The following is a 25,726-nucleotide window of genomic DNA, read 5'->3' on the forward strand; positions in this document are numbered from 1 at the left end:
GATCCCCCTTTTGTTATAGTTCAAGTTAGTTTGTTTTTCCATCGAGTTGGCGAAGTCTGGCTATATGCGCTTTTTATTTATCAGGTGCAACTCCTCGGGGCACAGATAAACAATCAGTTTTACAAGGCGAGCGGGAAACTTGGAAGTTCGATATAAGGCAGCTGCAAATAAGTTTATATACCTACTTTTTATCCTTAACCAGCTTTGGTGGTCGATTCGGTAAGAGGTCTGGTTAAAATACGTGATGCACATAAAAGGCACAGGTTCAATTCCCACCTCGGCCATATATTTATGACAATTTTCGAAGTTATGCACATTAGTTTGAATACTAACCGTGCTCTTATGAAAAGAGAAAACTTCTTCCTCCTGGCTTTTAGTCCCGGTTGCATCCTCACCACTCTGGAGAGGAGCCTGGGGTATGCCTTTGACCATGGACCCTGGATTGGTTGAGTCAGGTTTTAACACGAAGCCATTCCCATCAGACCTCCGCAACGATGCTCTCTACGATGAGAGAAAACATCGTGAGGAAAGCTGCACATTCATGCAATTGGATGTGTAACCATGATAGAAAAAGAAGAAGAAGAAGAAAGAAAAATCGTTTATTTGGTACATTAACAAAATATAAATTGGAATTAGTGAATTTATAAATTACATGCATGCACCAAAAATGGCCCTCGCTCAGCATGTGTCATGGCAGAGCCATGACGCTGGTTTTCAGCGAGTACCATAGTAAAAAATACAAAATAAAAAATTAAACATTAAAACTTATAAACTAAGAGTCACACTAAATTATATCATTAACAAAAAAATAAATTGGAATCATTATAATCATAAAATAGCATTATATACAAATTGCTGCAAAATTACAATAATTGTTTACTTAATAAAAATTTCTTTAGATTTGCCTTAAATGTAGTAACAGTTATTGACTTTTTGATGGGAGGTGGAACATTATTCCATATGATCGATTCTATACGGGTAAGGTTCCCCTGCAAAGGTTGCAGAGGTCAGATGGGAGTCGCTTTGTCTAAAAACTTGACTCACCCAAGCCAGGATCCATGGTCAGTGGCATATATCGAGCACCTCTCTAGAGTGGTGAGGATGCAACCGGGACTAAAGCCAGGAGGAAGAAGAAGTGACAGATAGCTAATAACTAAAGATCGGAATAGGTAGATTGAATTGGGGTCAATGAACTGAAACGTATATATTAATATGGACATGCCTCCGTCCGGGATTGCGGGATTTGTAAATTATTAAGACTTTTTCCGGAATTTTTACAAGTGGGATGAAGAATATATTAGTGGTAGCTGTTTTCCCCCGACTTCGTTCACGTAAATTGTAGTCCTATGTTACCCGCGGACAATGTAGTTTACTGTAAGTGTACTGAAATGGAATCCCGGAAAAAAGGCTTATCCATGTTATGTTTTTTTTGTTAATTACTACCACTACATAAAATTAATCTACCTATTTCGAACTCTGCTAATAACTAACCTAAAAAAAAATCAACTGATTTGAAATCAAATTAATATTGTTAGAATTTTTTGAATGGCGACCATAAAGCGTCTTAAGTTCCAACAAGAAAGTTCTCATGAAACTTGTTGCTTTCCAATTCTTGTTAAACGCTGCGTCTCGGGAACAAGTTGAGAAATTAACATGAATACCAAATAGGACTCATCTTGAGAGAACCAATTTTGTAGTAACAAGGGCTGAAAACTAGCACCAACTTCAATTTTCATTAAAGTACATTTTTATTCTTTTTTAATACTTTTTCCTTTCATTTTTGGTTATAACTATTTGACTAGCAATACCCGCGGCTCCCCTCATGAATACATTGTCGTATATTGCAAATTCAACAGGACAATACATTTTAGTCGTCGTTTTATACAGTGCCGTGTGGTTCCCGACACCAATACAAAAAAGAATAGGATCACTCCATCTCTTTCCCATGATGTCGTAAAAGACGACTAAGAAATAGGCTTAGAAACTTGGGATTCTTTTTTAGGCGATGTGTTTACAACCTTTCACCATTTGAATTACAATTCTATCATTAAGCCAAATAGCTGAACGTGGCCATTCAGTCTCTTCAAGACTGTTGGCTCTGTCTACCCCGCAAGGGATATAGACGTGACCATATGTATGTTTATATGCAATACATTTTCTGGGATAAAAAAGGGAATTTATATAAAACATACAAACAAATACCACGTATTAATCTCTTTCGGGGTACACAGAGCTAACAGTCTCGTCTTCAAATGATACAAGGGCATTGTTGAATATACATGTTAAATTTTTTAGCTTATTTCCTATTGAAAGAAAGGAAAAAAGTATGTTGAGATCGTGAAGAAATATGTAGTCTCTGCCTACCCCTCTGGGAAAGAGGCGTGGTTTTATATATGTCTGTATGTATATTACCAACGGCTAAAGCGATTTTGATTCTCTGATAAATATAACTGAAAGTTCGCTGAGCTTACAAAAGTAAAGCAAGTCTGGACATTAATTTCGCACGCGGCACGAACGCTAAATCACGAGAGACTTACAATCCCACTTTATATTCCGGATCTATTGGGACCATAGACGAACCGGTTTGTAGATTTCAAAATTCATAAGTGTTCTGAATTATCTATACACATAATAAGACAGTTAAAAATATGTTGTCTGTACATTTCGTATTTTTGACTGAAATTGATAGAGGGACATTTAGAATGAATAACAAAAGCAAAATTTTTTTTTGTCTGTCTGTCTTTCTGTCTGTCTGTATGTATGATCACGCTTATCTCCGAAAGTACTGAACCGATTCACTTAAAACTTTCATCAATTGCTTTGCTTTACCTCAGAAAAACATTTGAAGTTTGTTTCATCAAAATCGGTTCACTTAAACAAAAGTTATCGTCATTTGAATGAACTCAAGGCATGAGTTTGCCTGCAAATAAGTTCACGCGGAAAAATTCGAAGTCGCCGGCAACAGCTAGTTATGAATAAAACATAAATGGTTCTAGCAAATAATAAGCAAATATACAAAGTGACTATTGGAGTGGGAAGGCCTAGAAGAACGTACCTTGATCGAATCGGAAATGTTTTAGCAAAAGGTCAGGTCAAGAGTACCCAAAACCGACGAGCTTGTACGAGTAATGAATATAGATAAAGCGCAAGAAGTATCCAGGTATGGTGGCAAGTGGATACATGTGGTCTCTGCCTACCCCTCCGGGAAAGAGGCGTGATTGTATGTATGTATGGGTCCTATCGCAATGATAATTCCTGCATAAAACTTAAGAGCCGTATGGTTCCCGGCACCAATACAAAAAAGAATAGGACCACTCTATCTCTTTCCCATGGATGTCGTAAAAGGCGACTGAGGGATAGGCTTACAAACTTGCGATTCTTTTATAGGCGACGCGCTAGCATCCTGTCACTATTTGAATCTCAATTCTATCAAAAAGCCAAATAACGTGGCCATTCAGTCTTTTCAAGACTGTTGACTATGTCTACCCCGCAAGGGATATAGACGTGTGTATGTATGTATGTGATGTATGTAACTTAAGAGTTATCCTCTTTAAATAAAACAGTTTACGTGGTCTATTCACAACTCGTCAGTGATAGGAAGACTGAATTAGAATTTAAAATATATCGGTTGAAGAGGTGCAAGATGAAATATTAAATGATGTTTTTCCCCCGATTGGCTGCAGCCGGGGTGGTTGTAAAAACGATACGTGACCCCACGAGTGTGTGAGCCCGTGGCTTGACACACATACAGACAGACAGGAGGTTTCGAGATGAAATAAATTTCGTATGGAACTACGGTCTCATTTTATGTGGGTCGGAAATTGATTTTGGATAGTGATTGGCGTGGATGCGTGTTTGTCAAGGTGTTGTTTGAAAATGTGATGTTTTTTTTTTTATATTTGTAGAAAGCGTGTTAAAAATAATGTTTAAATAATTAAAAAATAAACAAATGAAGTGAAGTGGAAAGACGTAGTCTCTGCCTACCCCTCCGGGAAAGAGGTGTAATTTTTATGTATGTATGTATGTATAAACAAATGAATCCTGATGATTTATGTTTGCATAGCCAATAAGTGTGTTATAAGGAGCACGCTAGTTTGAAAGACAGTTTCAAAATAAAATAGCTTCCTATCAACCAGCAAATTTGTTTTCGAACTTAAAGTTGTTGTTATTTTAAAAGTACATACAGGCACATCTATATCTCTTGCGGGGTAGACGGAGCTAATAATCTAGAAAAGATTTAAAGGCCAAATTCCGCTGTATGGGTTCACGATTGAATTGAGATTCAAATATTGAAAGCCCATCGCCTACAAGAGGAATCTCAAGTTTAACCTTTACGACAACCATTGGAAAGAAATGGAGTGGTTCTATTCTAAAGTGCTGGAAACCACTAGACAAATTTAAAGGTACAGTTGACGATAATATAAAAAGATTATGTTTTTACCAAATGTTAAGCAGAGAGTCGAAACTGTAACTATAATCAGAACTAACTACCAAATTACTTCAAATTTTTCCTCGTTGAAGACTAATACAAAATTATTATATATTTAGTAGGTATTTAATACCAGAGTAGATTTAAGTATACTGTAGCTGTGATTCGAGTTTAATTCTCCGTTCTGTATAGCCTTGTTCCGAAGCGCCGCCAGGAGACACACGAGTTGGCACCGTTCCACTGATTTCACTACATGCTCAAAAATTATACCGCATTTACAAGGAAAATGTTACATTTACTAGCTCTGAGTATACAGTTGTTATGTGTTTTAAGGAAAATTGTTGGGTTTGGGTCTTATAATAGGAGTATAAGTCAATATTAGACTAGTCGTGATATTAAAAAAAATATGTATATGCCTATAGAATATTGGTCGAATACGCTAGGAGTGTCTCATGAAAAGAAAGTTGTGGAATAAACTGCACTACAATTATTTCGTTGACGGATTTGTGTAATAAAAAAAATGGAAAATGATTTATTTTCGAAAGAGGATACAAGGCATCATCTTTTGACGTCAACACGATTTACCGCTTTCAAAGCAGAACCGTTCAAAAACCGGCGAGACAATAGTAATTCAAATAAAAAAAAAACTCCTATCAGAGTAGTAACCAATAAAAAATTATATACATACGTCACGTCATAGTCACGTCTTTATCCCGTGCGGGATAGACAGAGCCAACCGTCTTGAAAAGACTGATTGGCCACTTTCAGCTGGGATACTTAAACGAGATGACATTATTCTAGTTGACCATAAAGTAAACCATAAAGTATATTCTATAAATTCCATAACATATAATCACGTTCTTATACCTTTTATTTAATTAATTTGATTAACGATACAGTTGAGATTAAAAAAATAACAGGTTACTAGCCCGTCGCCTAAAAAAATCCCAAGTTTATACGCCCTACCCTTAAAAAAATATGACCAGAGTAAAATGCTTACTTTTTACTAGTAAACAAACAAAAACCGAATTCAACAGTTAGAAAAGTAACTGCTCCAATTAGTCCGACATGTACAGACAACCACACATCGATAGCCAAACACCAGGCAGCCGCGCTCTTTTACTTTATTTCTTTGCCGTCCCACTCGTCACTTTTATTCCGCACTTTAGCTTCTACCTCAATTCAGCCACTCTCGTCTTTTCCTGCGCTAGAATTTACTAAATTATCAACGCGATCAAATTTGAACCATACACTGACAAATTTTAAGGTTTCTGTTGCTCTGGCAAAAGTATCGTCTGCAATGTTTTTACTTTTCATTGCGAGACGACGGAATATGATGCAGAAATGTAAAATGTAAGGACAATTGAGTAGAGGGGAGCGCGAATGTATGAACGCGGTCTTTGTCTCCGCTATGAAATAATGTTTTTTGACTTGTGCTCTTTTTGGGATTTCTCCAAGTAAATTTTCAGTTTCCGTCGTAATGGTACGGACAGATTCTTTTAGTGTCCGTATCTGAATTCGTGGGTCGTGAGTATTCAGATTGCATGTAATAGTTTTGTTAACATTAAGCATGTTTTTCTTAATATGTTACTTGATTGAAATATCTTTTATTACAATTAGTACGCTAGCTAACTATAGCTAGCTATAGGAAATATATTTCTAAAAACAGTATGTACAGGAATGTCATCAGTATGATTGGTTGGAAGTAACATACACCCAATTATTTTTCCAACTAGAATAAGTTCGCCAGATCAAACATAAATTAAGCCAGAGTAAGTCAGAGCGATCAGCAGATTTGGCTAAGAATTCTTTGCAAAAATGTCTCTTAAAATGTTTTGAGTTTTTAAAGATTTTTAGAGAAACATAGAGAAGAATTGTGAACTAATGCAAATTGAAGAAACCAATGACACAAGATCACCTCTCAGGGGTGTAGCAACGTGATAATGAAATCCCAGTCGCGGCTCAGGTAGTGCGCGTCAAATATTCCATTGTCTTGTCAGAATATTGAATATGAAAGACGGTCGCTTCTGAATCGGTTGTTATCGGGCCAATTTTGTTTATTGTTGCCCTTGAATTTGTGCTCTGAAGTTTGCAGGTAACTGACAGATTGCACAGTTGTGTATCGAACTGCGTTAATTTTCTTTAATAAAAATAGGTAAAAAAACTTTTTAAGTTAAACGGTTTTATGTTAAACATACATTGCAATGTTTAATATAAATGTACTAAAAACCAAAAAATAATAAAATAGATACAGTCGTGGGAATTATAAACATATGCATAGACTAGACTAAAATAAAACCGTGGGGCACGTCAATTGTCTACAATCGTTGATTAAAATGTTTGTTTTGTAATGTTACACTATAATTAGGCAGTTGTTCAACCGATAACGATGGACGTGTGATAACTAGGGCTAGAATATGGAAACAAGTTAGCAAGCTCGATTAAGCGAGTTTTAGGGTTTCATAATGTTGAGCGAGTAGTACTTTTATCATAAGTTTTGTCGATTAAAGACAAACTACGAGCAGTGAAACGATTCCTCGCTAGCCAGCAAAATAGTAAGTAATTTGCGCACCGTCTGCGGGCCAACTGCCTAACGACGAATTAAACGATTCTTCTATCGCACATTAAGTCTATAATTTGTAGCTTGACGTGCCCCACGGTTTTATTTTAGTCTAGTCTATGCATATGTTTATAATTCCCACGACTGTATCTATTTTATTATTTTTTGGTTTTTAGTACATTTATATTAAACATTGCAATGTATGTTTAACATAAAACCGTTTAACTTAAAAAGTTTTTTTACCTATTTTTATTTTCTAGTTTTTAGTTTTTATTTCGCATTCTGTTTAATTCATTTAGTGCTTCATTATTGCAAGGTTTCTTGCCCGTTAGTTTATTGCAGTCCAACTCCTCTATACGTAGTCCCTGCAAAGATCTTACTCTTTAATCTCATTTATCTTAAAGACTTGTTTTTTGTTTTTGTAACGAATAAACTCAAAAACTACTGGACCGATTTGAATGAAATTTGGCACAGGGATAGACTTAACCTTCAGGAGTAACATAGGCTACATTTTATCCCACTGCTTAGATTTTAATTTTGAATAGTAAATTGTATTCTACTTGTTGAGACCTTTCATTTGATACCCATGTTGATGGGATTGATAAAACCTAAGTTATCCGCCATTTTGTAGAGGCCGCCATCTTGGATTTCAATTTTTTATAGTATATTGTATTCTGCTTGTTGAGCCCTTTCATTTGATACCCATATTGATGGGATTAATGAAACCTAAATTATCCGCCATTTTGTAACGGCGGCCATCTTGAATTTATAATGATAATGAATAAACATAATTATATTGTCACCAAAATCCAAAGTGTATACAAAATTTCAGATTAATCGGTTGACAGGAAGAGGGTGAAATTTGAATTACTAAATTTGACCCAAGAATAAATAAAACAAACGGGGTGAGCTAAATAAAACCGTTTAAAAATCGAGGCTAGCGTCATGGGCGCAAGGACTTTAGTAGAGTTAAAAAAAATACTGATCCTAAATCACGCGAACACTTTAATTTAAAAAAAAATGTGTGAATATCTTAAAAATCACTTAAATCATTTTGATGCACTGCTTTACTTGGAAATGTCATTAAATCCTAAATACATTTTAAATTTCATCAAAATCAGACGGTTCGAAAGTTATCGAGTTACAAACATACATACAAAAATAATCCCTCTAGTTAATTGGTTAACTGTCATACCTCACTGTACCAGGTTTATGATCACCTCGCGCGACACTATTGTCGCGCTGGGATTAGGCCGCACATTGTACAGTACTATGTGCACTGATTTATGTCGAAGTTTATATATTGTGTGCGCGATTTACTGCCCCCCAGTGTATTGTGGAGATTTAGTTGCGGACGTAGTTATGAGACTAAATTGGTGCCTGGTTAAAATGCGTGATGCGCAGAAAGGCACAGGTTCAAATCCCACCTCGGCCATAAACAATGACTATTTTTCTACTTATGTACATTAGTTTGAATACTTACCGATTCTCTTATGGTGAGGTAAAACATCGTGAGGAAACCTGCACATTCAGGCAACTGGATTTGTAATCATGGATCCAATACGGGTTAAGTTTATCTGCGAAGGTTGCGGAGGTCAGATGGGAGTCGCTTTGAGTCAAAAACCTGACTCACCCAATCTAGGATCCATGGTCAAAGGCATACCCGGGACTCTTCTTCAGAGAAGTGAGGATTCAACCGGGAATAAAGCCAGGAGAAAGAAGTAGTAGTAGGGATAGGCTTACAAACTTGGGATTATTTTTTAGGCAATGGGTTAGCAACCTGTCACTTATTGAATCTCAATTTTATCATTAAGCCACAGAGACCGTCAAATGAAGTAGATATTTTTAATTTTTAACTGTCAATAAAATGGCAGCGAAATCCAATTAGTGGCATTTGTTTCACGTTATTAAATGTTGCTGTCTCCTTAAAGAAAAGTATCAAAACTATTACTTAGTATATTAACGTTGTTAATACCGCCAGATGTATTTGACTCACAATATAGCTTAGCTAAATTTCAGTGAACTAAAACAGCCACTTTTACGGACAAATAATTAAACAGTGGACACCAGTCAACAAATTAGCCGCAGTCGATTAACGACCCCCGCGGGCCTACTGTTTCTGCTGCACTATATCTCACTCAATCCGTATTGCTGTCTCCTTCGTAAACACTGGAACGAAACGGGATAGCATTAGTTCGAGTCACAAAGTTTGTGCCAATTAGACCTGATGTTTCGTTCTAATTTAAAAAAAAACGAGTTATTTGTTACTAGATTTGCTTTCAAATTTTGTTTTCATATGTACCTTTTACATTTTTCAGAAGGTTATTGCTACCAATTAACTTCTAGCGAAAATATATATTTTTCGTATGTATGTTCATAGCGCAATAACTTTAAAACCATTGTTATGTGTCTGTTAATATAATTTTTAAGTTCGTGGACCATTTAAATGTATTATTAGATATTCACAATTTTGTTAAAATTGAATGTATTCGTCAGATCTAAGCGAACAACTATATTTGTATACTCCCTTATACTTGTACTTTTCTAAATGTTCTACTTTCGCTACTCCGCTTGCGTATAACAAAGTTATTTAAAATTTAAGAGTTTTAGGAAATTCTCTCTTTAAGCGCTCCTAGATTACAAAAGAAACTTGCATGTCAAATTTCAAATACCACATCAAGAGGTTAGGTTGTGTGTTATTATGTCAGTATACATACATAAATCTCATCTTTACATGTCAGTATATTTATTTAATTTCTTGCATATCATTCAAAAGGTAATATTTAAAAATACCAACGACATTTCCAAATGCACAAATTTCAGCTGGCTTCAACCAAAAATAAAACTGAAAGTTATGCAACTAAATTAACAATAAATCGTAAATAGGTGCAAATCAACAGTTCTGTGTGGAACTTTTGACATTTCCAGTTAGCAAATATAGTTCCGCAGTAGACGGAAACGGTGACATTATCGTTGCAATCAAATACTCGTTAACACCAGTGATATACTTACAACCCACAATTCGACACATAAATCTAAACCTTAAAACTATCACTGTAAGATCGCTTTTGTTAAACTAGATGTGTTGTAACGGGTTAATTTATTAGGTCCAAAGCTAAGTGGCCTTAAACTAGCTGTTTTTATTTTCCAGTGATATAGAGCTCTGGCTCAAGTGATTTTGAGTGTAAAGGCAGGTCTTGTTAAGTGGTCCTTTAATTATACACTTCCTAGCCAGAGCAGGTGACGATTTTAAGTGGATACCGTGGATGCCTTTATTCTAAATAATGGGTAGTTTGTAAAATGCTTTGTTTACACTTGTAATTGATATTGTTAAGCTAGAGTTTGGATAAATTTTTGTTCTGTTTATATCTTGTATTAGTTGGCCATAAGATGTTATTTTGTACAAAGTGCTGCCATGATTTCACCGCAGAATAGTTGATTTCTACATTCTACGGTCGATCCTTCTTCTTCTTTTTGCGCAATCGAACCACTTCTTTCGACCCTTTTTGTGTGTTGGAGGATGGATCCTCTTTGCATCATCCCAGCTCTCTCAGTTAGCGAAGCAACGCCTATGAAGCCCTACTTGGAGCCCTGACTTTCCCTGAAACTGTATCCTTTTTGGAAGACCATAAGTAATTTATTAGTTACTTGTAGATTCATGAAAGTTTTATATGTATGCTTTTGGTGATTCTATCAAATTAATAAAGGGAGTCAAAGTAGAATTTGCTGATAAACTTCATTTTAATCAAGCAAATATTTACTAACGGTGAGATTCCCCACACCAATATAAAAAAGAATAGGATCACTCCATCTCTTTCCCATGAATGTCGCAAAAGGCGACTTAGGGTTGGGCTTATAACCTTGGGATTCTTTTTTAGGCGATAGGCTAGCCACCTGTCACTGTTTGAATCTCAATTCTACGATTAAGCCTAACAGCTCATCATGTCCTGTCAGTCTTTGAAGACTGCTGGTTCTGTCTACTCCGCAAGGGATGTAGACGTGATTATATGGATGGAAATATTATCTAATATTAGCTTCCAGCGCAGCATCCCAACCCAACCAATAATGTTCCGAAAATTTTAATTTTGAAATTGTTAAGTTACCCTAAATGCACCGCCGCACAGTATATAAACAACATGCATATTTTCAACGTATCAAAGTCCAGGCATCCAATATCGGGCCAAACAAAGGCTTACAAGAGTTTAGGTCACGCCCATAGCACTGCATATTCAACGAGGGACGATAGTCAACACACACTTAGTCGGGGAGCCAGCCATTGAAATATTTCATAAAATGAAAGCATAGCTAAATTTTGCAATGCAAATCGTACAAGCGACCCCCTCCGGCTTCGCCCGGGATGCATTTATACATATAAACCATCATCTTAAATCAATCTGTTTACTAAAAATCTGTTTCAAAATCCGTTGTGTAGTTGTAAAGATCTAAGCATACATAGGTACAAAACATATACACAAAGACAAGGGAAACGACTTTGCTTTATACTATAAAGTAATGAAAAAGCCGTAAGATAAAACTTTGAAATAATTATAATTCTTAATTCAAATTTTTCATACATAAATACATATAAAACCACGTCTATATCCCTTGCGGGGTAGACTTTAAAAGAATGGTAGAATTGAGATTCAAATATTGACAGGTTGCAAGCCCATCGCCTAAAAGAAGAATCCCAAGTATATAAGCCTACCCCTTAGTCGCCTTTTACGACATCCATGGGAGAGAGATGGAGTGGTCCTATTCTTTTTTCTATTAGTGCCGGGAACCACACTGAACACATACATACATATAACCACGCCTATATCCCTTGCGGGGTAGACAGAGCCAACAGTCTTGAAAAGACTGATAGGCCACATTCAGCTGCTTGGCTTAATGATAGAATTGAGATTCAAATATTGACAGGTTGCTAGCCCGTCACCTTAAAGCAGAAAACCAAGTTTAAAAGCCTATCCCTTAGCCGGGTTTCACTACATCCATGGGATTTTTCATCATTTCATATAATTCCATCATTTATGGACGTAAGCTCTCGGTTTAGCTTACGCGTCAGTTGCCCGGTGACCAATATGTGCCGCGCCGGCTACATACTACTGTACCTTGCATTTGCATAGTTTCTACACAGTCCTGAAACGAGTGGCCTCATTGATTACTTGGCTTAATAACATTTTTATTTATTTTTTTGCAAAATTTTTGATGATTTATTTTTTATCCCGATTTGGAATTCGATGGCAGAAAATGTATTGTTAAATAATGAAAATTGACATCAACGCGTTTATATTAGTGTAATGTGAGCAATATATGCCGCGTTGATTAAACGAGCAGAAGTAAGTATCTATATTACATTAGCATAGTTAGTTTAATTCTATCATTAAGCCAAACAACTGAACGTGGCCTCCTTGTCTTCTGGCTGCACGTCTTTTTAACACTGTTGGCTCTGTATACCCCGCAAGGATAAATAGATGTGACAATATGTATGCGTGTAATTAAAATTCGGACATTTATGAAACTTAGCTCTCGTCCATGCGTTAGTGCCCGGTGACAAATATATATGTGCCGCGCTAGCTACATCATACTAAAGAACATTGCATTTGCATAGTTCCTACTGAAACGGGCGGTATCGTGGTTCAATTTTAAAATTAAAATATTTCAATGGCTATTTGTTGCTGTTTGTTTGTTAAAGTTGATGATGTTGACGTTGTTGAAGAAAATGCTGCAGTGCAGTTTGTTACCGCTTCTTGTGCACTGACGCCTTGGAAGCGGCAGTAAACTTAGTAAGTTTATGACGTCAACCAATGTTGTGAAACCAAACGTTTTGACAATTATTAAGCGATATACCCTAAAATAATAAATAAAAATTTTGATTTTGAATTTGAAATGAGAAATTCGATTTTGTTAGTAAACTCTTTACTGGATTACTTTTTTCTTTTTTAGGCCTCTGTAGCGCAGCAAGGTTCGAATCCCGGCCAGGGTATGATGAGATAAAAACTTTTTCTGATTGGCCTAGGTCTTGGATGTTTATCTTTATAAGTATTTATTATAAAATATAGTGTCGTTAAGTTAGTATCTCGTAACACAAGTCTCGAACTTACTTCGAGGCTAACTCAATCTGTGTAATTTGTTCCGTATTTAATTATTTATTTATTGGGCATCAAAAGAAATACAACAAATAACAAAACAGTCATTGGATTTTGAAGAATATGTTATTTTTTGTTGTTGTGGTTTTAATATATTAAAAAAAACATCATATTGCTGTTCATAAATACTTCAAAAACAATCTCTATTGATCTGGCAATATTTATTACATCTTCATTAAAAATATATATATATCACATCAAATAATTCATACAAATATCTGTACTTGGTAATTGAGACCCTCCCCCCTTTCGCTCCTGATGCGTACGTTCACGAAGGTTGCCCCCACGCCCCCCGCCGTCACCGTCACCCTGGCTGCAGTCCGGTCCACGTCGATTGCTGCGATAGCCTAGACAGAGTAATTTAAAATATTATCAGGTAGATAAAAAATTATTGTTTAATTGCAAAAATCATGTCATTATACTATATATTAAATTCTTAATAAATATTAAATATTTTTTTTTTTAATATTTACGGGACAAATTACACAGATTGAGTTAGCCTCGGGAAGTTAGGTTCGAGATTTGTGTTACGAGATACTAACTCAACGATACTATGTTTTATAATAAATTCAATTAGAATAAGTTCTTGTCTCATCATGCCCTAGCCAGGATTCGAACCCGGTACCACCGGTGTCACAGACAAGCGTACTACCGCTGCGCCACAGAGGCCGTCAATTATTATTATGAATGCAATGTGTAAGTTTGTAATGTGTCTTATTCCTTCTGGCTTTAGTCCCGTTTACATCCTCATCATTCTGGAGAGGAGCCTGGGGTAAACCTTTGACCATGGCTTCGGGATTGGGGAAGTCAAATTTTTACACGAAGCGAGTAACGAGCAACCTTTTCATGTAAACCTGACTCATACTGGACACACACACACACACACATTCACATCCAGTGGCCTGAATGTGCAGGTTTCCTCACGATGTTTATCCTCACCGTTAGAGCATCGGTTAGCATTGAAACTAATTTATAAAACTACAAAAATATTCATTGGTACGGTCGCGTTCATAATTGCAGTCATAGTTCGCAAATGTTTATAGCTTGCAGTCACCGCTGTCACTCACACATTTACACAAATAACACAATAAACGTTGCTAAGCGTTGGGTAACGCGAGATATCATCAAGAAGAGGGTAGTGAAAAAGTCGACCGCGCAGCGCTCGTCGTCCGCCTATCAACACAGCGACACGCAACACAGCGGAGATCCATGGTGGAACAGTACGACAATAATGGCTTCATATCGACCAGAATATTTGCGGAACAGTTCGATACTTCAGTGGTTACTGTTCATCGAGTTTTGCACCGTGAATGACTACACCACAGACAGCCATGAAGAAAGCCGTATTTATCCGAAATAAATAAGCAAAAACGTTTAGAATTTGCTCGGCAGTATTTGGATTTTGACTGGAAAAAAGCGATATTTACGGACGAAAATTCGTTTATGTCTTCGCAACACGGTAGGCGTCATTTATGGCAAAGAAATGCAACTCGGTATGAAAAAAAAAAATATTGTGCCAAATATGGAGTCTGGTCATATCTGTAAATATGTGGGGCTGGATGAGTGCTGCTGGCCCTGGGGAACAGGTGTGGATAGCAGGACGCGCTACTGCTGTTCATTATGTGCAAGTGCTGGAAGAAACCATGTTACCAACTGTGCGGCGTATTTATCCGATTGATGATATGCCAACAATATCATTTGTGCAAGACAACTGCCCTGTGCATCGAGACCATATAGTGCGTGAAAGGTTCTGCCAATTTATATTAAAAGTACTAATTACTTAGATAGTATTTTAAGGACAGCTTCAATATCTTTTCTTTATGAAAACGAATAATTAAGCTGTAACCTTAATAACAGGAGATAAGTGGATGATACAATTAGTGTAATATACTGTATGTATAGCTTTATATAATCATCAATATGTAAATAAAACTATAGGTAACCTGTTTCAATAAAATTTACTAATTTTAATTATTGAATGTTTTATTTTGCTCCCTCTTGTTTAATATTTCTAACTGATTTACGTGTTTGAAGACACGGGTATTGTAATTCTTAGATATCAGTTACTTAGTCAGTCAGTGAGTTACTTAGTTCAAATGGCACCTTGAAACATTAAAAACAAAAAAATCCTTGAATAGTTTCGGAATCCAAGTAACGCTAGTAACTAGAACAAGCGAGTGTGAGCAAGCGAGATTATCTAATATATCTTAGATATCTCACTTGCTCACACGAAGTAATAAAATTGCTACCCAATAACTTTCAAAGGAACCACTACCTATGTTAGGGTCGTGTGCAGAAAAATTTTTAACATTTACATTAACATTAACATTTAAAATAATGAGGGACGACGATATCTCGATCGACAATTATCGGGCCCAGTTCGGCCATCGTTGATTACCGTCTCTTTCTGTTTTGTTACGTTATATGTCATAGAATAATAAACTGTTTTACTTAGTAATCATTGGTATTAAAGACCGTATTCATTTGATGGAATATTTATTCTTTTTAAATATGCATGTGTGTGTGTATCTAGTGGAACCACAGTGCACGCTATTTTAACCCGTAAGAATTTTAAAACTATGACTGCAGATATGAACGCGATCGTACATGGCCGAGATGGAATTCGAACCTGTGTCTTTCTGCGCGTCACGCATTTTAACCGGGCACCTTACCGATTCTACCAACGACGCTCTTAATTTTGTAGGTCTGTGAATTTTGATAAACTTCAGTACACAGGTAGAATATAACCAGCAAATATATATAATGTTCTATCATATGCCAAAATTCCCACGCAAGCGAAGCCCTGAAGTGCAGCTAGTCATAAAATAAAGGTTAATATCTATATAAGCTAATTACATCAAGTACATGTATATCTACCGAACAGGTGAATATTATGTTTTCAAACATTCTAAAGTAGATTAAATATTTTTCCTTACCTTGATAACTTTAGGATTTGTGTTTTCATCATTGTAGAACACGTTCTTTGTTCTCATCCTGAGTGGTATTGCGGACAATTTCACATTCTCCACGTACGCCAACTGGGCATTTGTTGAATTCCCTATTTTCAAATCTTCTGCCAACACACACATAAGTGTTGCTGAAAGTATGACTAAAAGTGGTTGAAAGTTAACCATTGTTTTAATTTTTATTAAATTAAATGTGAACTACAGAATAATCCAAAAATATCTGAACACACACTCCTTTGTAATTCTTTATAAAAGAATTGAAACAATGAAGTCATCTCTTTACTTATCTGATCTTAAGATGAAATAATCTTATCAATAATTTGTAAGTGTAGACACGTAGTTGCGCTATGAGTTTATCTATTGAAATTGTGCAATACTACATATCTATTATATTGTATAGAATTCGTGCCGTGTGGTTCCCGGTACCAATATAAAAAAGTATAGGACCACTCCATCTCTTTCCATTGATGTCGTAAAGGGTTACTAAGGGATAGGCTTATAAACTTGGGATTCTTCTTATAGGCGATGGGCTAGCAACCTGTCACTATTTGAATCTCCATTCTATTATTTAGCCAAACAGATGAACTTGGCCTTTCAGTCTTTTCATCAGTTCATAGAAACCTTGCCAATATTGAATCACGGTTACACACCCTATTGCATCAATGTGGAGGCTTTTTCATAAAGTCTTTCCTCACCTTGGCATAACAGCTGAACGTAGCCCGTCAGTCTTTCAAGACTGCCTGCACTGTCTACCCCGCAAGGGATATAGACGTGATTATATGAATCCTTGATTTTTGCCGATTACAATAAATTCGTATTGAGTTAGTGTAGGGCCTTTGTTCAGCAGTTACAAATAGAATAAAAAATTAAAACTTAAAATATTTACAAACTACAATTGCTTTATAACGAGACTGCCTTAAAATATTAATTTTAATATTGTAACAAAAGGTCTATGTATTTTATCATAATATCATAATGAAATATTATTTGAGAACGCGTGACCATTACTAAAATGTCGGGCAACAAACCTTTGATCTGGCCTTTGAGTTTAGTACACAATCGCCTTTTAAGATAAAAATAATTACAAACATACATATGGACACGTCTATCTCTTGCGGGGTAGACAGAGCCAACAGTCTTGAAAAGACTGATAGGCCACGTTCAGCTATTTGGGTTTAAGATAGAATTGAGATTCAAATAGTGACAGGTTGCTAACCCATCGCCTAAAAAAGAATCCCAAGTATGTAAGCCTCTCTAACAGAGAACCCTTAACGCGTATAGTCAGCCCCCCTAGAATAGAGGGTGAGTCACAAACAACTAATAATAATAATAAATAAATAAATCTTTTTTTTTTTCTCTCTCACATAGAATTAAACAGTTAAAAAATAAGAAGTAATAATAATGATCTATGTGAGAGACTGGTGTCTGCACTAGGAAAACCTGTATGGCAGATTACTAGCCTCTCCTACTATGAACCAAGTGTATACAATGCAGGTAAACCTTACACTAGTTTAAGTACAACTAAAAAACACTACTTAGATTTTGTAGGCAGTCATTGTTGACTTGACTTGAGTTGAGGAAGCGCTGTTAGAAAACCCACATGAAGCCGTTGACTACACAAGACTCGAGGCCCTGTAGCTGTCACAAAACAGTAATAACAAACGGCGGCGCGGGCGATCCATTTCATTTCCGTGTCGCCGAAAAAGTTTAAGAGCCGGTCGCATCTGTTGCTAATGTCCAACTTTTGATAAAGCCATAGTCGCGGAATAAATTGGTGGCCGACACCGAATCACTTTTTCATTTCAAACAACTTAATAATAATAATAAATAAATAAATCTTTATTTTTTCCTCTCTCTCATAGAATTAAACAGTTAAAAAATAAGAAGTAAGATGAACCATGCAGTTACAAAATAATGATCTATGTGAGAGACTGGTGTCTGCACTAGGAAAACCTGTATGGCAGATTACTAGCCTCTCCTACTATGAACCAAGTGTATACAATGCAGGTAAACCTTACACTAGTTTAAGTACAACTAAAAAACACTACTTAGATTTTGTAGGCAGTCATTGTTGACTTGACTTGAGTTGAGGAAGCGCTGTTAGAAAACCCACATGAAGCCGTTGACTACACAAGACTCGAGGCCCTGTAGCTGTCACAAAACAGTAATAACAAACGGCGGCGCGGGCGATCCATTTCATTTCCGTGTCGCCGAAAAAGTTTAAGAGCCGGTCGCATCTGTTGCTAATGTCCAACTTTTGATAAAGCCATAGTCGCGGAATAAATTGGTGGCCGACACCGAATCACTTTTTCATGTGGGGGTTTAGGCGATTTGGCGGAATGAAAGTGGACGGGAAGCTTTGTCATTTTAAGTTTGGCACGCGGTTGCGCCCTCTTAGGGTTCTTCTTCAATTGGAGATGGATTTCGTGGTAAAATGGTGCATTTTATATTCTTCAAAGTTATATTATGTATGTATATATATATATATATATATATATATATATATATATATATATATATATAGAAAGTATTTCAACAAATGCAACAGAAAATATATATTATACTTAAACTCAAAAGCTTTCAAACCAATTTAATTAATTTCTCAACTCGGAAGTTATAACTATTTTTTATCGTTTTATTCGTTTACTAGCATCCCGCCATGACTTCTCCCTCTGTACAGGTTATAGTCTTTACACGTGTGTAACAATTTCCACGATCGGCTCAGTATTCCCCTGGCGATTACAAAGAAACAATCAAAGTCACAAACCTTAGTAAAGATATAACATGTGCGCGTGGGCAGCTTTCTTGCACAGCCTATTGCTATTGCAATACAGCGCGGGAATGCTGTCTGTGTGATAGGAACCCTACAAGGGGCTATAATAGTCACATTTTGTCAATATAACTGCAAGTACTTATAAATAAAATTAAGTGTCAACTTGTTTTAATTTATAAATTACTTATACGTTAATATCTTGAACGTATCTTGATCAAATTAAGGACGTCCTGGTAAAGGGTCAGGTCAAGAGTACCCGAAACCGCCGACCTTGCATGAAGATAGTTAAGAATGTGGATGAAGCGAAGGAAGTATGCAGAGATCGTGGCAAGTGGAAAGATGTTGTCTCTGCCTACCCCTGCGGGAAAGAGGCGTGATTTTATGTATGTATGTATATATGTACTTATACGTTTCATTCACACTTTTTCATAAAATATCAAGACTATGAAAAAGACATGTCAACTCAAGTACACATTTCTTTGGTACTCCGCATTACTCTGCGACTTAAAGCACCGCGACACATGATTTACGAACATACAAATACCAGCAATAAAAGCACACACACCATAAAAGGAAAATAAAAAATAAAATAAAACGCGTTGAACTCACACAGACGTGAATACGCAAATACATACGTACATTGGGCGACTCGGGCGGTCATTATTTTTATTTTACGATGTGATAACACCGCACGGCACTTGTGTTCCCAACTTTTCGGATTGTACATTATGTTTTTAAGGGATAAACTTTGTTCGCCCTAAATAATATATCGTCGGGTTTAATTACTCAACTTTCTTCAAACCATAATGGTCGAGGCACGACGCTTTAAGGCCCCTTTGGGTTTGTTATCTTTTATTTGATGGCGTTGTAAATGAAAGCAATAACAACTGAGATATACGACATTTTAATTAAAAGGAAACACACCATTTTGTTGATCCAAATCTTTTTTTTTTATCTAAATATATTTGTGTTTTTTTTTTGTATATTTTGTAATTTTAATTTGAAATCTAAATTTAAAATGACAGTGTTATTGTTTTCTTAATTAGAGAATAAAATTGTGAAACCGGTCTTGTGCTTTTACAGATTTGAGCTATTAATAGGCTGAATGTGATACCATTATTTGAAATCTTTGTACCCCTAAGACCATTACAGTAAGACCTTCAGCCGCTAGCTTCAAATTATTCCATTGCTTACGATCTGTGATCCGATAACCAATGATATTCGTAATATTGTGAAATATAAGGCAGAAAATGCGAAGGCAATGAGAGCGTTACGGAGTATGATCGGTGTATAACTAGAAACATAAATCACGCCTCTTTCCCGGAGGGGTAGGCAGGGACTACATCTTTCCACTTGCCACGATCCCTGCATATTTCTTTAGCTTCGTCCACATTTATAACTCTCTTCATGCAAGCTCGGCGTTTTCGGGTTATCTTAACATGACCCTTGTAAAATTAAATTACACTTTACGGGATGTTGTAATGTAAAAGAAACAGGAAAATAAAAAGGAATAATACTTCATTGTGCCGTGTGGTTCCCGGCACCAATAGAAAAAAAATAGGAGTACTCCATCTCTTTCCCAAGGATGTCGTAAAAGGCGACTAAGGGATAGGCTTATAAACTTAGGATTCATCTTTTAGGCGATGGGCTAGCAACCTGTCACTATTTGAACCTCAATTCTATCACTAAGCCAAACAGCTGAACGTGGGCTATCAGCCTTTTCAAGACTGTTGGCTCTGTCTACCCCGCAAGGGATATAGACGTGATTACATGTATGTATAATTTTATAGTATCTCCATAAAACCAAATACGCTTTTAACAATAAACCCCACAAAATACAGCAAGACAAATTCGCGACCACAAAATAAAAACACACACATTATAACAGCACACTTGTTATATTAACGCGGCGATCGCGCGGCTCACGAACGCAATAAAAAGAATAAAAACAAACAAATAGCTTGTAAAATAATACTGCCTGCTTCCTACGTCCCACGGGAATTTCCTTGATGCCTTAAATCCTTATTTATATGATATGGCAATAATTCTTGCGGCCCGTTTGAACATAGAGGGGGAACAATGCAGAGACTAAGCACAATACTTAATGGTTACTTAGCACTTACTTAATGGTTGACTGGTAGATAATGCTTCTAGCATTAAGTCCACCAATTGTGCTATACATTTGTATTTTGTGCAACATATGGTCACGCCTATATCCCTTGTGTGGTAGACAGAGACAATAGTCTTGAAAAGACTGATAAGCCACATTCAGCTATTTGGCTTAATGATAGAATTGAGATTCAAATAGTGACAGGTTGCTAACCCATCGCCTAAAAAAGAATCCCAAGTTTACAAGCCTATCCCTTAGTCGCTTTTTACGACATCCATGGGAAATAGATGGAGTGGCCCTATTATTTCTTTGTATTGGTACTGGAAACCACACGATAATAAATACATTCAGTCAGAAAAGTATCGGGAATGGATTATTTATTTATAGTTCCAAATTCAAATTTTTGTTTTTTTTGTTGTTGTTAGATTGGCACAACTGTTTTCCATTTTGGCGCGGAGTTTGAGTTGCATCTGTTGTTTACATTAAATACAGTGCTATTTTTAGTTATATCATATCTAGTGTGTATTGCTAATTTCATAATGGATAAAAACATCGAACAAAGAGTTTGTCTTAAATTTTGCATTGCCAATGGAATATCGTGTTCGGAGTCACTGAAAATTTTACAGAAGGCTTACGGTGAATCGACTTTATCAAAAACTCGTGCTTATGAGTGGTACAAAGCGTTCAAAAGCGGTCGAGATGTGATGGAAGATTTGCCTCGCTCTGGTAGGCCATCAACGTCTGCAACTGAAGTTAACATCGCAAAAGTGAAGGAAATAGTGACTGAAAATCCTCATTCAACTTTGAGAGAGATAGCCACCGAACTTTCTGTATCTCACGAGTCGATCCGTACCATTTTAACTAATAATTTGGGTATGAAACATGTTGCCGCTCGGCTAGTCCCAAAAGACCTGAATTTTTTTCAAAAACTCAATCGCATGAGAGTCGCTGAGGACATGCTAGAACGAGTCAATTCCGACCCAACATTCATGAAACGCATTGTTACTGGTGACGAGACGTGGGTTTACGAGTTTGACATGCAAACTAGTCAACAAGCTTCGGAGTGGCGCCTTCCAACTGAACCGAAACCGAAAAAACCACGCCAAAGTCGTTCAAATGTCAAAGTCATGTTGACTGTTTTCTTTGACTATCGCGGTGTTGTGCACTCGGAATTCTTGCCGGAAGGTCAAACGGTAAATAAGGAATATTATTTGAGTGTTATGCGGCGTTTAAGAGAGCAAATCCGACAAAAAAGGCCAGATTTGTGGAAAGAAAATTCTTGGATTTTGCACCATGATAATGCACCTTCGCACAAGGCCATCATTGTGAACGAATTTTTAACCAAACACTCAACAAATACCATCGAGCAACCACCATATTCACCAGATATGGCTCCAGCCGACTTTTTTCTTTTTCCTAAACTCAAATTACCACTTCGTGGCACCCGTTTTCAATCGGTAGAAGACATAAAACAGAATTCGCGGCGAGAACTGACCTCAATTCCGGAAACAGCGTTTAAAAAATGTTTTGATGATTGGATTATTCGTTGGCGTAAGTGTATCGTTTCTAACCCTTAACAACCCACAAGTGTCTCGCGGACACATTTTTTTGTTCATTTACGAATTAAAAGTTAAGTTTTCATTTTTACGAAAAACCACTATTATCTATTCTATCTGCAAGGTTTCAAGATTCTAAAACTGTAATAAAAATATTAACAATATCCTTCATATAGCATTTATTTACAATAAATTAAAATAGTAACTTATCGACCCACAAGTGTCCGATAGACACAGTGACACTTTGTTGCGCTCGAGTATGAAGGTAGACTGTTTGTTCACAGTGTACTCAGAATTATATCGCAGTAAGTGGGTAATTATTATAAATCAGAAAGAATTTGTTTATATTAGGAATAGTTGTGGTACAAGCATCTCGTAGTTTCGATTATTTTGTATCAGTACTTAGATGTGTGTCACGTAATAAAAGTGCCGGAATCTGTTTTAGTTTTATAAAATGGCTAAAAGAAAACTAACAGACGATGAAATTCAATGTGCTCTTGACAAAAGTGATGACGAAAACAGTTATTTGCATCAATTCCATAGCGAAGATGAAGAAAATTTTGCTGTTGACAATTGTTCTGATAGTGAAATTATGCGACAGAACAAGCTTCTAAAGATGATGATGAACAATTATGGAGTGACAATGATGATATACCGTTGCAAATATACGTTTCAACTCAAACTTATGACGGCAGAGATGGAACGAAGTGGAAATTAGAACCTGAGAAGAAATCATAGTGAAACACACCAATTCTGAGGCGCAAAGAGTGTTACAAAAACGATGGAAAGTAATTGACACAATCGAAATGCGAGCATTTATAGGTCTGTTATTGACTATTGGTGTCAATAAACAAGGAGGCGTGGACTTTAGAGAAAATTGGGACCCAATATTTAGAAATCCAATATTTCGCGCTACAATGGGTAAAAACAGATTTGCTTCTTTGCTACGGTTTTTGAGATTTGATGATAAAAATACTAGATCTCTCAGAAAGTCAAAAGATAAACTGGCACCTAATAGAGAGTTATGGGAATAAGTAAATCAAAACCCAAAAAAGTTTTATTTGCCAGGAGAAAACCTGACAATTGATGAGCAGTTAGTACCTTTTCGAGGACGTCAATACTTACCGAGTAAACCTGATAAGTATGGTATAAAAATCTGGTGGATTTGTGATAGCAAAACTAGCTTCCCTCTGTGTGGCATACCTTATCTTGGAAAAGAAGGAAGTAACAGAACGCAAAATTTATATCCTAATTGGAACCAACGGAAGAAGTATGTACTAAGGAAAGTTTTTTTGCGTGAGGTTGTAACTGAGTTAGTTACACCCCATATAAGGAGACGTAATAAAAAGGGCCTGACAAATTATCATTTAGCAGCTATTGAAGATGTAGTTGGATGCAATCAAGAAGCAAGTCAATCTTCTGAACCTGCTACAAAAAAAAAGAAGCGCTGTCACATTTGTCCTGCAAAAATATCCAGAACATCTAAACAATGCTGCGATAAATGCAACCGAAATGTATGCTCTGAGCACTCTGTAAAAAAAATTATTTATAATGTTTGTGAATAAATATTAAATTAGTTTAAACAATTTCAGATAGTTATATGTATGTAAAAAAATAAATATTATTGCTTAAAACTACATTACAGTTTATAACTATTGTCTTTTTCTCTAGAAGTATACATGGTGTCCGTTGGACACTTCTGGTCAGTTACGTTTGTAAAGCTTACTGGGTTGTTAAGGGCTAAAGGAGCATATTTTGAAGGTGATAAAATAAATTTGGATGAATAACAAACAGTTTGTGTATTATTGATCTTTTCCTGCTACTTTCTTGACAGAGTAGTAAGTATCAGTTTTTCTTCAAATATTAGACCAATTAAAAACAAGTAACTTTGTTTGTTTTTTTTTTTACAATATTTCCCCAAGCGGCTTGGTCTCTCGCTCGCTTCCTCTGCGATTCGGACGAGTTTTCAGGCTTCTTTATAACAACAGCTCAGTTTTTTTTTTCTAATACTTTAGACCAAATAAAAACAAGTAGGTAAAACAACTTTGTTTTTTTTTTACAATATATCCCAAGCGTCTTGGTCTCTCGCTCGCTACCTCTGCGATTCGGACGAGTTTTCAGGCTTCTTTATAACAACTGCTTTGCGGTATAATCGGCAAGGCTTTATTGCCTCGCCTGCTATTGAATTTTCCTAATGCTTTTTCCTTTTTTTTGTGTACGCAATCTTAACATGTTTTCTAAGAGCTCCGAATGTCGTTATCTCTTACCTATATTTGGTGTTGTTTGTGATTTTAAAAATTGTTTACTTTAGGTACCGTTGTTGGACATTTTTGGAAGAAACGTTTAACTTGATACTTTCGTTTTTTCTCTGTCGATTGGATAATGAAAGCCTGAATCTATATCTATCTATCTATATGTCACAGTCAAAACTCTTAACCAGTCAAAAGTACTATTGACTAGCACTTAACCAGTCAAAAGTACTATTGACTAGCAAAATCAGTTAAAAGTACTTTTGACCGTTGCTGCATGAAGCAGGTACGCGCTCTTACTAACAAATAAGTAGTCGTATTCTTTTCGGACATTGTTCTCAGACGCGACATGCATGTGATAGGTTCGAAGGGTGATCGCGAGCGCAGCGAGCGATCACCCTTCGAGTGTTAGGTATTTTTTTTGTAAACCACCCAAAAAGCTTTTTTGTTGCTAGTCAAAAGTACTTTTGACTGGTTAAGAGTTTTGACTGCAACATATACATATAATAAATCTGTAGAAAGGTCAATTCTGTACATTGAAAATATTGAAAAAATAAATAGCAGGGGGTGTTACTGGATCGATACCAAACACAAAAATGTGATTAAAAAAATTTTTGTCTGTCTGTCTGTATGTTCAGGTATCACGTGAAAACTAACGGTTCGATTTTGATGAAACTTGGTATAATTATACCTTATTATCCTGGGCGTAAAATAGGATACTTTTTATCCCGAAAAAATACGAAGAAAAAAAAATCTTAATTTTTCAGTTTATCCATAGACGTTGTTCTGTAGAACCGCGAACACACGTTGCGTTACCCGCAGTGGATTTAGCGCCGTAACCTGTAGCGCCTAAAGTCGGCTTTGGCTTGAACCGTTTGCTGCACAAGCGGGCCGCTACTAATTACTATGAAAAAATACTACATAGCTACATTAATTC

At 36.2% G+C, this 25,726-nt stretch overlaps 1 protein-coding gene across 1 annotated transcript; it reads right to left on the bottom strand.

The window, feature by feature from the left end:
• Window positions 1-13,279: 13,279 nt before the first annotated feature.
• On the bottom strand, window positions 13,280-16,364 carry LOC106143514 (uncharacterized). The gene is made up of 2 exons (XM_013345626.2): window positions 16,072-16,364; window positions 13,280-13,482 (listed from the first exon to the last, which is right to left on the bottom strand). The coding sequence occupies exons 1-2, from the start codon at window positions 16,267-16,269 to the stop codon at window positions 13,342-13,344; spliced, it is 339 nt and encodes a 112-aa protein (XP_013201080.2). The 5' UTR covers window positions 16,270-16,364; the 3' UTR covers window positions 13,280-13,341.
• Between the last annotated feature and the right edge of the window lie 9,362 nt (window positions 16,365-25,726).

The sequence above is a fragment of the Amyelois transitella genome, chromosome 7, assembly GCF_032362555.1.
Source record: "Amyelois transitella isolate CPQ chromosome 7, ilAmyTran1.1, whole genome shotgun sequence".
Taxonomy (NCBI): domain Eukaryota; kingdom Metazoa; phylum Arthropoda; class Insecta; order Lepidoptera; family Pyralidae; genus Amyelois; species Amyelois transitella.